The sequence below is a fragment of the Moschus berezovskii genome, chromosome 15 (assembly GCF_049115385.1).
Source record: "Moschus berezovskii isolate FMDL1 chromosome 15, NW_MosBer_1.0, whole genome shotgun sequence".
Lineage (NCBI taxonomy): Eukaryota > Metazoa > Chordata > Mammalia > Artiodactyla > Moschidae > Moschus > Moschus berezovskii.
This window is the reverse complement of record NC_142474.1, coordinates 16036378-16053333: the sequence shown is the minus strand read 5'-3', so window position 1 is coordinate 16053333 and position 16956 is coordinate 16036378. Positions and strand designations below refer to the sequence as shown.

At 54.9% G+C, this 16956-nt stretch overlaps 2 protein-coding genes across 3 annotated transcripts in view; both read left to right on the top strand.

The window, feature by feature from the left end:
• ADIG (adipogenin) overlaps positions 1-9933 on the top strand; it is an 80136-nt gene extending 70203 nt beyond the window's left edge. Inside the window, exon 3 of one of the 2 annotated variants that reach the window (XM_055437274.2) lies at positions 9420-9933. The gene's annotated coding sequence lies outside the window, so the exon portion shown is untranslated. The remainder of the gene's footprint in view (positions 1-9419) is intronic. The other variant, XM_055437284.2, reaches the window with a different exon arrangement.
• A 947-nt stretch (positions 9934-10880) lies between these two features.
• SLC32A1 (solute carrier family 32 member 1) lies at positions 10881-15010 on the top strand. The gene is made up of 2 exons (XM_055437260.2): positions 10881-11443; positions 13823-15010. The coding sequence occupies exons 1-2, from the start codon at positions 11051-11053 to the stop codon at positions 15008-15010; spliced, it is 1581 nt and encodes a 526-aa protein (XP_055293235.1). The 5' UTR covers positions 10881-11050.
• Positions 15011-16956: the final 1946 nt, after the last annotated feature.

Below are 16956 nucleotides of genomic sequence, written 5' to 3'. Positions count from 1 at the left end.
AGACACATGCTACACTTCTCTGTACCTGCAACAGGCCACAGTGAAGCACAGAGGGTGGTCAGAATACTTAGGAGGGGCAAACCCCAGACTTGGGGAATCAATAGAAGAGGGCTTCCTGGAGGAGGCGACATCTAAGCAGTGACCTAAGAAAGCATAGTAAATAATACAAGCTAATATTCATGAAGGGTGTAATACATGTGAGACATTTCAGATGTTTATCTCCCTTAATGTAATCTCTCTGCCACCCTGGGAGGAGGACCTGGTTATTGACAGATGAGGATGCTGAGGTTCTGTTAGGTGAAGTGAATCTCCTGGCCACACTTTCAAAGTGAAAACTGGATTTGCAGGTGGCCCTACCTGCCTTCTGGGCTTCCCATGTGGGGCTAATGGTAAAGAACTTGCCCGTCAATGCAAGAGACATAAGAGATATGGGTTCAATCCTGGGGTCAGGAAGATCCCTGGGAGGAGAAAATGGCAACCCACTCCAGTATTCTTGCTGGAGAATCCCATGGACAGAGGAGCGTGGCAGGCTACAGTCCGTAGGGTTGCACAGAGTCAGACATGACTGAAGCGACTTAGCACGCACTACCTGCCTTTCAGTGTGGGTTCTGAACCACAGAAATGAGAGGAAAAGTGGGAGTCGGGGTGGGAAATAGGCCACTTCCTGGACAGAGATCCAGTTTTACTGCTGGACAGGAAGCTGCTAAGGCAGGCTGGGGTAGGGACACACAGGGTCTTCTTGGCTGTGAGTGCAAGGGAGGGAGTTTGGACTTCATCATTAATGTGGTTGGAGGATAGATGGCCAGACTTGGCTTTAGAGCTCTGCCGGGTCAACATCACAGCCACAGGTGCAGCCTTCAGTGCAGGGGATGCTCGCACATAGGCTTGGGGGGTTGGGGTATCACTGCCGACCTAAAGGACAAGCTTTCCTTCAGGGCCCTCCTGTCTCTCACAGCCCGCCTTGGGGCTGGGTGATGGAAAGTAGCTGAGGGGCTGGTTTCCAGCTGCCTTGCTCAGACCTGCTTCCTCTTGAGTGAGGAGCGAGCTGGGGCTTCTCAGCCAATCACTAAGCCCACCCTAAATAAGCCATAATGACTCTTGATTGCTCCTTTGTCGCTGGCTGGCTCTCAGCCCCACTTCCATCTGAAGCTGTGGGGAGGGGGAGGGGGACCAGGCAGACCGATGTGTGTGCCGTCTCCTATTTCAGGATAAATGCACGTGCTGGGGGGCTGAGCCCCCAGGCTCTCAGAAATCCAGGTGCCAAGCATACAGGAGTGGGGGTGGGTATGGAAATGAATAGAACCAGTTTCTGCAGTGGGCAGGACTTGACAATCTGCAAGGCATCTCTCTGACTAGAGGCCAGGATCACATCCCTCTTTGACTAAGGAGTAACTGAGGCTCCGAGAGAGGTTAGTGTCCAATCATAGATTGTATATAATGGGACCAAGTAGGATTTCATTAATTAATTCAGTCGATCAACATTTATTCAGCACCTACTATGTGTCAGGGGCTTCCCTGATAGCTCAGTTGTTAAAGAATCTGCCTGCAATGCAGAAGACCTGGGTTCGATTCCTGGGTTGGGAAGATCCCCTGGAGAAGGGAACGGCTAACCACTGCAGTATTCTGGCCTGGAGAATTCCATGATCTGTATAGTCCATGGGGTCACAAACAGTCAAACACCACTGAGCGACTTTCACTCTGTGTCAGGCACTGTATGAGGTGTTAAATATAAACCTAGAGCTTTGCCCATTGTGACCACAAGAATAGCTCACTTTTTTGAGATAAATTTTTAAAAAATTTTTATTGAAATATAGTTGATTATGAGAATAGCTTGCTTTTATTGAGCATGTACTATGTGCCGGGTGCTTCACTACCTACTTTTCATGTGCTGTCTTGTTAATCCTTCCACCAACACTGTGAAGTAGGGTGAAACAGGTACTGGGAGGGGCGGAAAGTGTTTCTGTCTCCATCCTAAAGGGGCATGTGGGGAGAACAGGGACTTTGGGGCTGAGAAGATGAGAGAGCTCCAAAGGGGATGAGGGGTGACCTCATGATGGAAGACTGTGTGTGTGACTCCAGGAGATCCGATCAAGAACTCACATCCTGTGGAGAGTAGAGAGCCTGGGTGAACCGATCAGAACACACACACACACACACACACACACACACGGTGTTGTATTGAAGATCCTCCTTGCACACAAAGCAAAAGCCTCTTGCACAACTTCCTCTGGACTCTGTATGCAGCTCTGAGCGCTGACCAGTTAAACAATGAATGTTCCACTCCTTGCTCCCACTGCCAGGACATCCTTCTAGAACAATCATTTTTATTCCCATTTAACAGATGAGTAAACTGAAACTAAGGGACCCTGAGTCAACTGCCCAGGTCACTCAGCCAGGAGTGGCAGAGTGGATTCTGGAGCTGAGCTCTGAACCAAACTCCCCCTCGGGCTGTCTCTGGACCTGTTCGTCGTGGATTCCCTCGGTACCCGGCAGGCAGTGGGCAGCAGCTCAGCTCAGCCCCTCACAGTAAATCAGCAAGCCCCTTCCCCCCTTCCCTCCCCCTCCCCATGGCCCAGCTCCCGCTCAGAGCTATTAACCAGGTCACGCTGGCTTGTCCCAGTCCAATAGTTCCCTTAATTGCCTTTTTATAGCACGTCGTACCACTGTTCATTATGCTGTCATATTTCCCCTCGAAGGCAGCAGTGGGGGAGCCGAGCCGAGGATGGGGACCCATCCAGGTGACAAGGGTTGTGGTGGGGGGTCATCAGTGTGTGAAGCTTATTTTCTACTTGGTCAGAATGAATTAAACACACGCTTCTCACACTTGGCTAATACATGAGCCCCTTTTAAAGGAAAAAAAATCACAGCCCATGCCCAACAATTAACAAATTATCTTTATTATGATTTTACTGAAATATGCACAAACATAAAGCTGGGTATAAATCCTTATCCTTCAAGCTTTATACAACTGGAAAAGCAAGCACAGTGTACCCACGTGACAAGAACAAAGCTACAAAATCAGAAATTTCAAAATGACACGATTAATTTCACGTGATGGATGATGCCTTGCTGAAATTAAATCTCTACTTGCACAGGGAATATGGTTCTGTATGCTTCAGCATTTGGTCCTCCTCTGTCCTTTTGTCATAAGGCCTATGACAATTAAAGCATTATTTGGTCGTCCTGGGGGTCTAGAATCTGCTGGTAGATTGTTTAGATATAAAATAACACAACATAAAATCCATCAATTCTGGACGAGAGTTCATACACCCCAGGTTAAGAAACAATATCCCAGGAGCCCTTATCAGCTCTGCTAGGCTAAGCCATCCTGTGGAGGAAGAACCATGTGTTCTTGGGGCTGGAAAGCCCAGGATACAGGGCCTAGCCTTCGAAGGCTACCCAGACTTTTGTGAAATGTGCAAGTTCTCCTGAGTACCTACTCTATTTCTGCACTGTGCCTCTCCTGACTCCCTGTCCCAGAGAACTGGCCTGGGTGGTTGGGAGGAAAATGAGTGTGGCCAGAGAAGACATATACACCTATCAGTGCAGGGAACAGGCCCAAGAGCAGACATGGAGTTCTGCTTGGCCAGTGGGAGCCAGGTCTGGACTTCAGTCCCTCCCCAGATCTGGACTTCAGTCCCTCCCCAGAGTCCTTCCTGGTGGACCTACCTAGAAAGTAGACAATATAAGATCAGCTCTCGTTCTGGATTTGAATCCTGGATCCACTCCCTAGCTGTGAGATCTTGGGCAAGTTACTTAACTTCTCTGTATGCCAGCGTCCTCCTCTGTAATGAAACCAACCCAAGCTCACAGAGATGCTATAAGGCAACAGTGAGAGAACACAGACAAAGCAACTCATCCTAGAACCTGGCATGGAATAAGCATCGGCTAACTGTTAATGTTGCTATCTCACCTGACTCCAGCTCTCAGCAGAACCGGAAGAGGAAAAAACTCCTAGAGTGAGCCCTTAGGCTGGAGGTCATAGAGCCATCGTGAGTGGGCTATAGAGGACTTGAAACTCCGTGCCACATTTTGTGTGTGTCTCTAGAGGGAAGATCTTCAGCCTCATCAGATGTTCAAGGCGGCTGTGACCTAGAAAAATCTTAGGCCACTGAACTGGTGCTAGCCAGGGGCTGGCGGGTCACCCAGTGTCTTAGCTTGAGCAACATAACAAAATACAACAGACTGGGTGGCTTACACAACAACCATTTATTTTCTCACCATCTGAAGGCTGGAAGTCTCAGATTAAGATGTGGCATGGTTGCGACTTCCCTGGTGGTCCAGTGGTTAAGAATCTGCCTTCCAATGCAGAGGACGTGGGTTTGATCCCTGGTCAGGGAATTAAGATCCCACATGTCCCATGGCAACTAAGCCTGCATGCTGCAACTACTGAGCCCATGCACTCTGGAGCCCACAAACTGCAACTAGAGAAGCTGGAGAGCTGCAACAAAGACCCGATGCAGCCAAACAAATAAATATTCTTTTTTTAAAAAAAGATCTGGCAGGGTTGGTTTCCGGTGAAGACTCTCTTCCTGGTCTATAGATGGCCACCTTCTCACAGTACTCATATGGCAGAAAGAGCAAATAAGTTCTGGTACCTCTTCTTATAAGGTCACCAATCCTATTTTATTAGGGCCCCACCCTTATGACCTCAACTAACCTTCCTTACTTCCACAGAGGATCTATCTCCAAATAGTCACTTTAGGGGTTAGGATTTCAATATAATGAATTATGAGTGGGCATAGTTTGATTCATATCACTCAAGGAAATGGGTTATCTGGGTGAGGGAAGGTTTTGACCAGTATTGCTCCTTCTAAGTAAGGCTCATGCCCAATTCCCCTGGTTCCCAAGTCTAACATCTCCCACTCCCATCACCCTTCCAGCCATCCCCCTTTCCCTGCCTGTGCCCAACCAGCACCACCTCCCCAAGTCCAATCCTGCGGTTTCTGCCTGTGGCCTCTGAAGATGACAGTCACTGAAACTAAGGATTGTGGGCATTTAAGGAGGCAATCCCCAGAGTGCTTTCAACAATGCCTGGCATGCCAACAGCACTCACTAAAGGTTAGCTCTGCACCAACAGGTCTGAAGGTCCAGGTCAGACCCACAGCATCTTTACACTCCTGGAGTCCAGGGGCCTAGCAGCAAGGTTCACTGGAGTCACAGCCTCCACCTCAGTGGTCTCTCTCAGTTATAACTGGTGACTCAGGTATGCCCAAGGTTGCTGAGAGGTCTTGCAAAGAGTCCTTGAATATGGGTGTGTATCCCAAACCCTCTCTGTACAAAAATCATTCTCATATGTGTCTGTGTATGACTGACCTTCAACTATGTAGAAGGTGATGTAAGCATAAAAGAGGAATCCATTTAGCAGAGGTACAGAACTCAGACTTCAGAGCTGGATGTGTTTCCTCAACCAACTATCCTAAAAGTTCAGGGTAGGGGGAATGGTTTTGGGATGTAGACTGAATCCAATCCATATGTTTATTGAGTGTCTGCTGTGCATTGGGGACCCAGTGGGGAATGAGGTCACCACTCTTCCTGCTTCCCAATGTAATAGAAAACTGTGTTCTCATAATGGCAGGAACTCTTGGTCTAACCCACCAAGTCTGATCCAGGGCTCCTTCTTCAGCTACAGGCAGCTTCTTCTGGTTTCAAAGGCCAGGCCAGCCTGGGTCCCCAATGTCCCTTGCTCCCTGGTCTCTTCTCAGAGCCATCCACACAAAGGCACAAACCTGGAAGCCCAGAGGTCATGGAATCCAGCCTCTCTTGCCTTGAGGCCGGGCTCCACTTGCTCTCTAAGAGGACATCCAGCCTCTGCCTGCATGCCTCCAGAGATGAGATGCTTTCTATTTCTGCAAGGAAAAATGCCAGCATTTAAAAAATCATTTAATATATTTTAATATGTTTTACCCTGAGCCAGCAGAGACAGCATCTTCACCATCCACGGTGCCCCCTGATTTGTCTCACCAAAGGGAGAAGAATAGGGGTCTTTGGTCTGGGCATGGATTGCCCACTTGGAGCCCTCAGCCTTGCAGCCCCCTCTCAGCCCTGGTCCCATGGACACAGCATCAGGAAACTGGATTCTGGTTTGAGGCAAGATGGGCATGACTTTCTCAAGCCAATGCCCCAGCTTGATGGGGGGAAGGGGAGAGGGTGATTTATAGAGTCAGTCCACCTTTGGCAGGAAAAGGCTCACGACCGTCTATGCTCTGAAAAAGGAAGAGGAGGGGGTCTGTCTGTAATCATTCAGCCCCGAAATGATGCTCATGATGTTGGCTTTCCAGGCCATTAATTCAAGGGCTCCATGCCCCACCCCCATGATGCTGCCTGCTCTGGGAGATAAGCTCGGTTCTATTTAACCCTATTTATTCCCCCCCCAAAGTGTCCTCCATCTCTGCTAGCCAGGTGTTTAACCCTTTGGGTACCAAAAGCATCAAAAATAGAAAAAAAAAATCTCATGATGGGAGAGGGACCCCTGCCCCGGGCTCCCGGTGGTGGGAATGATTCAGAATACAGTTCATAGAACTTGGCAGGGGTCCTGGGAGTCCCTCACTGTTCCCTCTCAGCAACCTAGGTCCCCCAAGAGGGTGGGACCTTATGTGGCCCTGGGAGGGGAGCCCCCACCCCGACTCCCAGGACGGACAACAGGGACTGTCCCGCTCCCTCACCCCCGCTGCCCACCCCATTGTCTTAGTCACAGAACTAGGTTCTGACATCGGCCAAGGGGGCGCCTCTGGCATCTCTGTCTCTTTTGTGCCCCACTGGCTGCTGCCTCGGCCTGGCATGTCCTGTCTCCCTGCTGCCTCTTCTAGCATTTTCCTTTTTATGTCTCCCCTGCCCCGTTCCTCTCTTTGTTCTCTCCTCTCTTCCCCCTCAGGGATGACATGGGGGTATTCTTGCTGCTGTGGGTGCCTGACGATTCACCGGTCGCTGCGAAACTGTGTGTGTGTGTTCCTGTGTCTGGGTGTCTATCAGCGTGTGGATGTGCTGGCCTGTGTCTGACCTGTGTATGTTGCTCCGTCAATCTGTGTGAATCAACTGATGGACTTGAATCTGTGTTTTGGTCCTCGTTTCTTAGTGCATCTGTCAACTGGCTTGTCACGCTCTGTGTGCAAGCAGATGTGTGTATGTGTGTGCTGTGTTTCAACTCAGGGGGCCAAGCGGCTGCCAATTCCTCTCTTGAGGGTGCCCCTAGAGGAGCTCATGGAAGAATCTGGAGGCCGACAGCTTCACTAGAGCACAGACTGGCTGTACCAGCTAGGTAGATCGTCCTGGTAGTCTCCCGAGGCTTCCTGCCAGGCCCCCTGCCCTCTGCCCTCTTCCTGTCCTTCATCCCTTTCCCTGAAGGTCAGCCCAGGACTGGAAGAGGTGAGGACAGGGAGGCAAGGCAAAGCCAGGAGGAGTGCATTCAGCTCACTTCGACTCAGCCCCAATCACAAGGCTTTTTCTTGTTGTACACTCACTTTCCTCCCAAACAATGAAAAATGGCCACTGGGTTATAGCGATAACAACAATAATAAAATAATCACTACCATGTATTGGGCCCTTAGCACCTGCTAATAATTTTGCATATACAATCTCGTTGAATCCCTCTTAAGAACTCTAGGAGTCTGTTGCTATTTTCACATTTTAATGATGAGAAAATGGAAGCTAGGAGATGTTAAGTGAGTCATCCGATGTCACACAGCTAGCACATGATGAAGCAGGATTTTGCCATAAGGGATGGTGTTTTGCCACACCAGCCTTCAGCCTACATTTACTGCCAACAGCAGGAGAGGAGGGAAACAGAGGCATTCCTCCCCCAGCAGCTGGCACTTGATTGCAGCTGGAAGGACTGGAGTCTAATTTTGAATTGTGTCTCTTTGGACAGTGGGGTGGCCAAACACCAAATAAACAGGGAGAGGGCATGGAAGGACAAGATGAGATCGTGGAGGGGAAGCACAGTGGAGGAGCATCAGAGCTCCTATATCTTAGCCCAGCTCTACCCTAGACTCTGTGTGACCTTGATTGGGACACCTTCCTGTTGCGCCTGGGTTGGCTTTCCTGTACAATGAGAATGAAAATGAAGCTTTGTTTGGGATGTTTCAGGGATGGTTTAAAACACTGCAGAGTGGGTGATTGGCCTGAGTTCTCACTGAGGTTCTCCTCACCCAGACCCAAGAACTAGGGTTAGGAGTAGTGACGGGGCCATGCCTATATCATCTTCAGCTGGAAGAGAATCACACACACAGTAGGGCTTCAAGAAGGTTAGCTGAACGAATGAATGAATGAGTCCCACTTCTCACTACTAAGAGAACTTCGTCTTGGGTCCTACAACCGTGAACATCACCAGATAAAAGGAAAGAGAATAAGCACTCTGGACCCTCATAAAATCCACACACGAATTGGAAATGCCCAACTGATGCATGAAACACGCAACAGAGGATGAGATGGTTGGATGGCATCATTGACTCAATGGACATGAGTTTGAGCAAGCTCTGGGAGTCAGTGATGGACAGGGAAGCCTGGTGTACTTCAATCCATGGGGTCGCAAGGAGTTGGACACAACTGAGCAACTGAACAGAACTGAACTGAGGCATAGATGTTACTGATTCACTTGTCAAAGAAGGCATCAGTGGCCATCTTCAGGTCTGAGCATGTATGGGGTGGGAGAGAGCACTAGGGTACTCAAGTCCCTGCCCGGATCATCTGTGCAACTAAAGAATTTCTCCGAGAACAGGAAAGGAAGTGATGAGGATTAGGTGATATAGATTTTTGTCTCTAAGAATCTGTAGGTAAAAGATTCTCTCTCTCTCTCTCCAGCATCTGGGTTTGGAAGTGGGGAGGGTCTCTGTATAGGGTGAATTCCTGGGATGGGAGATCAGACTTTTTTTTTCCTTCAAAGCCTCCTTGGAGGAGTGTATCTCTGTTTCCGGGGAAGGACCTCTGTCCTGTCTTTGTTCTGAGTCCCATCATTGTTTGGAGGATCTGGGTTTTGAAGAGGGCTCTGTGGAAAGGTTTTCTTGTTGTAGTGGCTGGGAGGATGCTTCAGGTTAGGACAGACAGACGATTTCTGTCTTGGTTTCTGCCAGGCGGGATCTTGGGGAAGGGGGTATTTAAGAGGGTCCCTGGGAGGGATTGCAGCGTCTCTGCCCAATGTGGTGGAGGTTCCATATCTGGAGAGGAGCGTCTCAGAGGCTGTGAGGCGCTGGGGGTGGGGGCGGGGAGAGGGAGGTGGGTAGAGGGAAGCCTGTCTTGCCCTGGCAGCTCCAACTGGTCAAAGCCCTCAGGCCGCCCTACTTGTGCGCTGACCTGAGCTAATCTAGAAATACAGCAGGAGAGACGGAGACGGGGGTTCACAGAGAGCCTGGGTCTTGGGAAGGGGTTCACTAGGAGCCCCCTTTTTGTGTTTTCCTTCATATTCTCCCCCATCCTATCCCCAGTCACAGCCACTAGCTCTCCTCCACCTCTGCTGGCAGGGCCAGGTCGCTGACGCTGCTGTTTACCGCTTGAGTCCGGGGGCAGGAGCCCAGCTGGGAACACATGGAGCCGCGGACCCGCACGGAGACACGACTACAAAAGGACTCCGACAGGCAAAAACGCAAGCAACTCATCCGGGAACGCATTACACATACAATCCAGCACACAAGCTCTGTGCACACAGGGACTCAGACGAGGCGCAAAGCTACACATTCACGGAATAAACACGGTGACCAATCTCACCTCGGAGTCCACTCAGATGCGGCCCGGAGCTGATACCGTGTTGGTCTTTGTCTCCGGGTCTCTCTCCTACTCTCGAGCGCACACACATGCCACCCACTCAACAGAAACAGTATAGGTTTCCACCGCCCGCGGCGGCCGCGGGGCCAGCAGGGTCGGAGCGCACCGCTTGCTTCTACGCCCTGGGCCCTCTGCGAGTCCTTCTTTCCTCGGTGCCAGGCGCTGGCTGCGCCTTTCCGCGGCGCCAGCACTCGCAGACCCGCCTCGAGGCTGTCGACAGGTGCCTTCCGTTCTTCCTTCTTTCAGACTCCCAGACGAAAAGAGTAGCAAACAGCCAACCTTTCGCCTTCATTCTGCACGTTTGGAGAACGGCTGGTGGCGAACAACTCGCAGAATCACTTCCATCTCGGCATCCCTGGACGGGAGGAGACAGTCCCAGTGACCCAGGCCGGGGCTGAGCCTTCTTGAGAGTGGTCCCCCACTTCTGCCGCACCTTTCTGCCTTCAAGGCGGGGGGCTTGTAACCAGGTCCAAGTGCCAGTGATGGGTGCCAGGGAGACAGAGCGATGCTCTGACGGCCCGAGCTGCTGGAGACAGGTAACTGTCCTGCTGCCTTCCCGGGCCTCTGAACCAGTCTTTGGCCAGAGTATCTGGGGCTGAAAGGCTCCCGGACTCTGGAGGGGGTAGCCAGGGACTGGGGACCGAGAGAATCTGCCCGCTCGGGCCCCCTCCCTCCCTGCGGCTGCGAGATGGGAAGGGCCAGGATCAGAGTTTAGCACCTCCCCCAGAAATGCAGCACTCGAGCCCCTATCCCGCCCTCCGCACCCCTCCTTCGCGCGCTCCCTCCCTCTCCCTTCCGTGGGCGCCCTTCTCCGGTCCCCATCTCGGTCCTCCGGAGTCCCTTGGTGCCCCCTGTCTCTTCTCCTTGCCCCCTCCTCACGCCTCCTGCCTCCCGGAGTTTCTCCCTCCCCAGACCCCCCACCCGCATCCTCGCCTGATTCCGAGGGGCGGGAGCGCTTTGGGCTGCGCGCGGGTGGGGGCGCCGCGCCAGCTTCGCGTAGCCGCTCTGACGCCGCCGTCGCCGCCGCCGCCCTCCGCAGCCCAGCCCGCGCCCCGCGGCAGCTCCGCAGTGCACTCGCCGCCGCCGCTCCGCCAGCCCCGCTGCCCGCCCGCCGGGTCGGCCTCGAGCGAGCCTCAGACGCCAGCGGAGGAGGTCATGAGCCAAAGCGCCCTGGGGCGCCGCGGGGAGAGCGAGCGAAGATAGCGCCCTCGCACCCCTCTGGCCCTCGCCGCCTGGCCGCGCGTCCCCTGGGTCCCCGGTCCCTGCTGTCCTCTCCTCGGGCCCCGCCGCCGCCATGGCCACCCTGCTCCGCAGCAAGCTGTCCAATGTGGCCACGTCCGTGTCCAACAAGTCCCAGGCCAAGGTGAGCGGCATGTTCGCCAGGATGGGTTTTCAGGCGGCCACCGACGAGGAGGCGGTGGGCTTCGCGCACTGCGACGACCTCGACTTTGAGCACCGTCAGGGCTTGCAGATGGACATCCTGAAAAGCGAGGGCGAGCCCTGCGGGGATGAGGGAGCCGAACCACCCGTCGAGGGAGACATCCATTACCAGCGCGGCGGTGGCGCGCCCCTGCCACCCTCGGGCTCCAAGGACCAGGCCCTAGGAGCTGGTGGCGAGTTCGGGGGCCACGACAAGCCTAAGATCACGGCGTGGGAGGCAGGCTGGAACGTGACCAACGCTATCCAGGTGAGCGCGGGATTCCCAGCTCTGCCGGCCCCCTACCCCTACCCCCACCCCCAGTTCTGCGCACCAGGCTCTGCCGGAAACAGAGTCCCTTGGAGATCTCAACCTCAAGACCCCCTCCTGTACCCGGAATCTCGCCTTTCCCATCCCTCTCAGCCCTGCGAGGGGATCTAAGCCCCCAGGCGGTGTGTCCTCCCCCCTGGTCCGGCCCCTCTCCCGCGGCCGAGGACGCGGGATGGCTAAGCTGAGGTTCGGTCAGAGATGCTTGCCCGGAGACCCTGCAAAAGCGAGGGAAACAGGAGGAGGGGGAGTGGGGAGGGGTGAGGGAGAAAGAAAATCAGGATAGGAAGGAACAGTGTCGCCTGGGACTCCGGAATGGATTCACAGCTGCATTTTCGGTAGAAAGGAAGAGGGGGGAATCGCTGAGCGGGGAGTCTCCTCCCCTGACACACGCGACACACGCGCACAGACAGCGCGCATGTACACAGATAGACACACATACCCACAGCCCCCCTCCCCAACGAAGAAACGCAGGTCACAGGTTCACACGACATCCATCTATATATAGGCCACAAGATATCCTCAAATGCACCTTCATACGCCCCTACACCTCCGGCACACAGAAACACATACCTCTACATACCAAGGGCACAGACACAAACCTATTTAAACATAACACACACGCACAGCTTCATGCATACAGGATCCACCCGCTGTCTCAGGTGCAGTACTGTCGCGGACAAACAGGTATTCACAAATATGCACACACACACACAAACACATACGTGTGACCACACAAGCACAGCATGGTCTTTGGTGCCCCAGCGCTACCTGCCCACTGACTCACCCCTCTCTGCCGAAATCCCTGTTTCCTGGCGACCACCAAAAGGCGACCAGCTCCTCCACGTGTGACCCTGGCGGAGCCGCCTCCAGATGCTCTGAATCGCTTCTGGTCGTCACCCCGTCACCCCTACAGTCAACCCTCAGTCCCCACCAGGCGGCGCCGGTCTTCACCCGGAGCGGGTTTGCAATCTGCACAACGACCCCGGGCGCCGACGAAGGCGTGCCGGCCGCAGCTCGCGGGGCACAGGAGGCCTCGGCCTCGGGCGTCCCCGGGACCTGCGGCTTTGCAACCCAAGCCCCATCCTCGGCGTCCCCGGAGCGAACGGTCGCTGGGGCGCTGAAAGTGGATTTCCCAGGAGTTGGAGGCCGAGATGGGGTTACTCAGGGACCCGGGCTCCTTGGGATTCCTAGGGGCCCCGCTCAATAAGTGACCCAACCCAAGACGCCTCCCCCTCCAGGACCGGGCAGGACGGCCAAGCGCAGTCAGGGACCGGGGACCGCACCAGCTTCGACCGCCGCCCGCGCCTCCACCTGGGGCATCTTTAAAGGGCTCGTTCGGTTGGCCTGGTGGGAGGCCAGGTTGGGAAGCTGGAGGCCTGCAAGCCTCGGGAGCCCTGGATTTCGTTAGCTTTGCTTCCCCATGTGGATTCTAAACCTTCCTTCCACAGCTCTGCCCGCTCCATCCCGCAGTTTCTGGTTCTCGACTCCCGCTTGATTCCGCCTTCGACCCAGCGCTCGCTCTATCCCCGCAGGCTCCTCATCCTGCCTGCTTCCACCCCTCAGTCCCCTTCCTTAGGGATCCGTCTCTGCGCCCCAATTCCGGTCTGGCCCTATGACTGCCCTACCCTGCCTCCTTGCCCCCGCGCCCCCTGGCCTCACCCCACCCGAAACCCTTCGTCGGCAACCTCTCTTTTCCTTCCTTCTCGCGCCCCAGAGGCTGGCCTCAGGCTCAGCCCCTCTCCCTCCCTCTCCCGACTCCTTTCCCTCCCTCCCCCGACTCCTTTCCCTCCCGCTGCGCTTTTACAGTTTCCTTCTCCGGTTTGGCCCTTCGGTCCCTGCGTTTCCCTCCTTAGCTTCCGTGTACCCCATTCCGGCCCCACCTTAGACTCCGTGCCCCCTTTTCCGAGTGGCCCAGGCCCGGCTCTCTACCTTTCTCCTCGACCTTTTCCGGCCACGCCCCTTCTCGCCTTCTTCCAAACCACCCCGGGGTGTCTCCTCCTACCCTTCCCTCTTTGTAGCTTGACACCCACCCCCCGCCTCCCCCCAACTCAGCCCGCTCTCCATTTCCCAGTCACTAAGCACACTTCTTCTCAGTTCAGTCCCTCGCCATCTCTGACTCTACATCCACGTTCCCCCTTTAGGCCGCTCTACACCCTCATTCCAACCTACCCTTAACTTCTTCTCTTAGAGGCTTAGGCCTAGTTCTCACTTCCTTAGCGCTCCCTTCCGGCGGCACCCTTAACCCACTCCCCTAGATCCTCCTCCGCCGAGACCAGCCTCCTCTGAGCGCCCCGGTTTGGTTGCCTCTTCGCTCCGCAGGGCATGTTCGTGCTGGGCCTGCCCTACGCCATCCTGCACGGCGGCTACCTGGGATTGTTCCTTATCATCTTCGCCGCCGTGGTGTGCTGCTACACGGGCAAGATCCTCATCGCCTGCCTGTACGAGGAGAACGAGGACGGCGAGGTGGTGCGCGTGCGGGACTCGTACGTGGCCATTGCCAACGCCTGCTGCGCCCCGCGCTTCCCCACTCTGGGCGGCCGCGTGGTGAACGTGGCGCAGATCATCGAGCTGGTGATGACTTGCATCCTGTACGTGGTGGTGAGCGGCAACCTCATGTACAACAGCTTCCCGGGGCTGCCCGTGTCGCAGAAGTCCTGGTCCATCATCGCCACGGCGGTGCTGCTGCCTTGCGCCTTCCTTAAGAACCTCAAGGCCGTGTCCAAGTTCAGCCTGCTGTGCACATTGGCCCACTTCGTCATCAACATTCTGGTCATTGCTTACTGCCTATCGCGGGCGCGCGATTGGGCCTGGGAGAAGGTCAAGTTCTACATCGACGTCAAGAAGTTTCCCATCTCCATTGGCATCATCGTGTTCAGCTACACGTCGCAGATCTTCCTGCCTTCGCTGGAGGGCAACATGCAGCAGCCGAGCGAGTTCCACTGCATGATGAACTGGACGCACATCGCCGCCTGCGTGCTCAAAGGCCTCTTCGCGCTCGTCGCCTACCTCACCTGGGCCGATGAGACCAAGGAGGTCATCACGGATAACCTGCCCGGGTCCATCCGCGCCGTGGTCAACATCTTCCTGGTGGCCAAGGCGCTGCTGTCCTACCCCTTGCCCTTCTTCGCTGCTGTCGAGGTGCTGGAGAAGTCGCTTTTCCAGGAAGGCAGCCGCGCCTTCTTCCCCGCCTGCTACGGCGGCGACGGGCGCCTCAAGTCGTGGGGACTGACGCTGCGCTGCGCGCTGGTGGTCTTCACGCTGCTCATGGCCATCTACGTGCCGCACTTCGCGCTGCTCATGGGCCTCACCGGCAGCCTCACGGGCGCCGGCCTCTGCTTCCTGCTGCCCAGCCTCTTCCACCTGCGCCTGCTCTGGCGCAAGCTGCTGTGGCACCAGGTCTTCTTCGACGTCGCCATCTTCGTCATCGGCGGCATCTGCAGCGTGTCCGGCTTCGTGCACTCTCTGGAGGGCCTCATTGAGGCCTACCGAACCAACGCGGAGGACTAGGGCGCGCGGGGGCGAGCCGCAGCCGCGCTCCCGCGCTCTCCTCGCTCCCCACCCACCCCACCCCCACCCACCCCGTGCGCCCCGCTGCCGCCGCGCTTGGGAAGCCAAGCCGTCAACATCTCCGGTTCCTAGTTTCCGATTCTGCGGGTTGGGGGTGGGAGGGGCTAGGGATCCACCATCCATCGCGTCTGCGTTTCTGTTGTCCTTTCTTTTCCACAAAACACCCTGGTTTCGGGGGAGGCGGGGGGCGCATCTGCAGGCAAGGTTTTCAGTCCTTCCAGTAGGGGCCCCGACACTTTGGTCCCTGTCACCGAGGGGAGGGGTGGGAAGGGAGGGAGAAGGGGTCGCAGCTCGCTGGCGCGGAAACTTGACCTTGGGGGGGGACATTTCACAGCCATCAGTGCTCGGAATCTGCAGCGTCCGGCCATTTCCAGCAAGAGCGCTTCCCATTCCGGAGACAATTTCAACCCCGCAGCGGGAAAGGCTGGCCGGGAAATCCGTTTCGGGTGGGCGAATTTCCTTCGGCCAAGCGGAGAGGCGAGGAGCCGCGGCGGGGCTGGCTTGCCTGCGGTTTTCAGGAATCCAAACTCATCCTGCGCAATTTATCAGGTTGTGGAACTGTTCTACTGTGCGTGTGGTGTGCTCGTGGTGAACAAGGTGAAATGTATATCAGAAAAAAAAATCTATCTCTAATTTAGAGTGCGGTGCATAATTATATCCGCAAATAAAGAAGAAACAAAGGCGCTCGCGGCCCTGGCTCAGTTCTGCATTTTCGAACGCGCGGGAATCCGGGCTCTGGCCCTCCCGGGTGAAGGAACTGGGGGCGAAGAGGCAGCTGTAGGGAATGAGTCCCGGGAGAGGAAGGGGCGGCTCTCCAGGTGCTTGGGGGATTCAGGCCAAGGAGCAGGCGGTGCGCCCACGGTTTCCGTGTGATCTTGGTTCCCAGCCGCCAGGATTAGGCTTTTTTTTTTTTTTAACCCAAATCTCTTCCCGGGAGTTGGATCCATCTGAGAATTTGGTGGATGCTCTCAACTTCCAGTACTTTTTTTTTTTTCTGTGTACAAAAGCCCTTCCCTGGTGGCTCATTGGTAGAGAATTCACCTGCCAATATAGGAGAGGCAAGCTGGATCTCTGGGTGGGGAAGATCCCCTGGAGAAGGAAATGGCAACCCACTCCAGTATTCTTGCCTGGGAAATCCCATGGACAGAGGAGCCTGGTGGGCTAGAGTCCATGGGGTCCCAAAGAGTCAGACACCACCTAGCAGTTAAACAACAAGAAATAGCCCTACAGGGTTTTCAACAAATATTTATAGACAGCTCACCAGGGGTGAGGACTATGCTGGCCTCCTGGAGAGACAAACCCAGCCCTGCCCTCCTGGAGCTTACAGTCTAGAAGAAGAGAGAGAGGCAATAGACAAGGACTCTGAAATCCACAATATGACTTACAGGCTGTAAAGGAAATCAGCAAGGCTCTTGTGTATTTCCCAGGGTGGGAACCAACCTGGCCTCCCATGCATCTCTCACCCTGGAGAATCCCCCTTCAGTCCCCTCTCTGTGGAGTTCACACAGCCACAGTGAAGAGATCGATTGTTTAGATTTACCAAGCGCATCGCTTTATGTTCCAGCCTCCCTTTTTCTTGAGCAGCCTATCTGAGAATGTGTTTACTTAAAATACCCAGAGGATCCGGTTCTTTTCTGTATGCAGATCCCACTCCAGGCGCAGCCCTCCCGTCCATGGCGTCAGTCTTGGGAAAGGTGGGAATGGGTCGCGGTTAGACTTTACAGATGAGATCTGCGTGCTCAGGACGGCTGGGCCGTTCTCATTGAGAGAGAAGCCACGCTGGAGGTTTTTGGTCTCTCCCATCAAGGCAGAGGTCTCATTTAGAACGATTTCTCCAGGAGCAAAGGGCGCACGGGGAAAGAAGGGAGATACTGCCAAATGCACGG

Bases quoted from the DNA above. Each gene is read 5' to 3' on its own strand.
- SLC32A1 (XM_055437260.2), top strand. From the start codon at position 11,051: ATGGCCACCCTGCTCCGCAGCAAGCTGTCCAATGTGGCCACGTCCGTG. The intron at 11,444-13,822 runs GTGAGCGCGGGA...TTCGCTCCGCAG, and splicing joins ACGTGACCAACGCTATCCAG to GGCATGTTCGTGCTGGGCCT.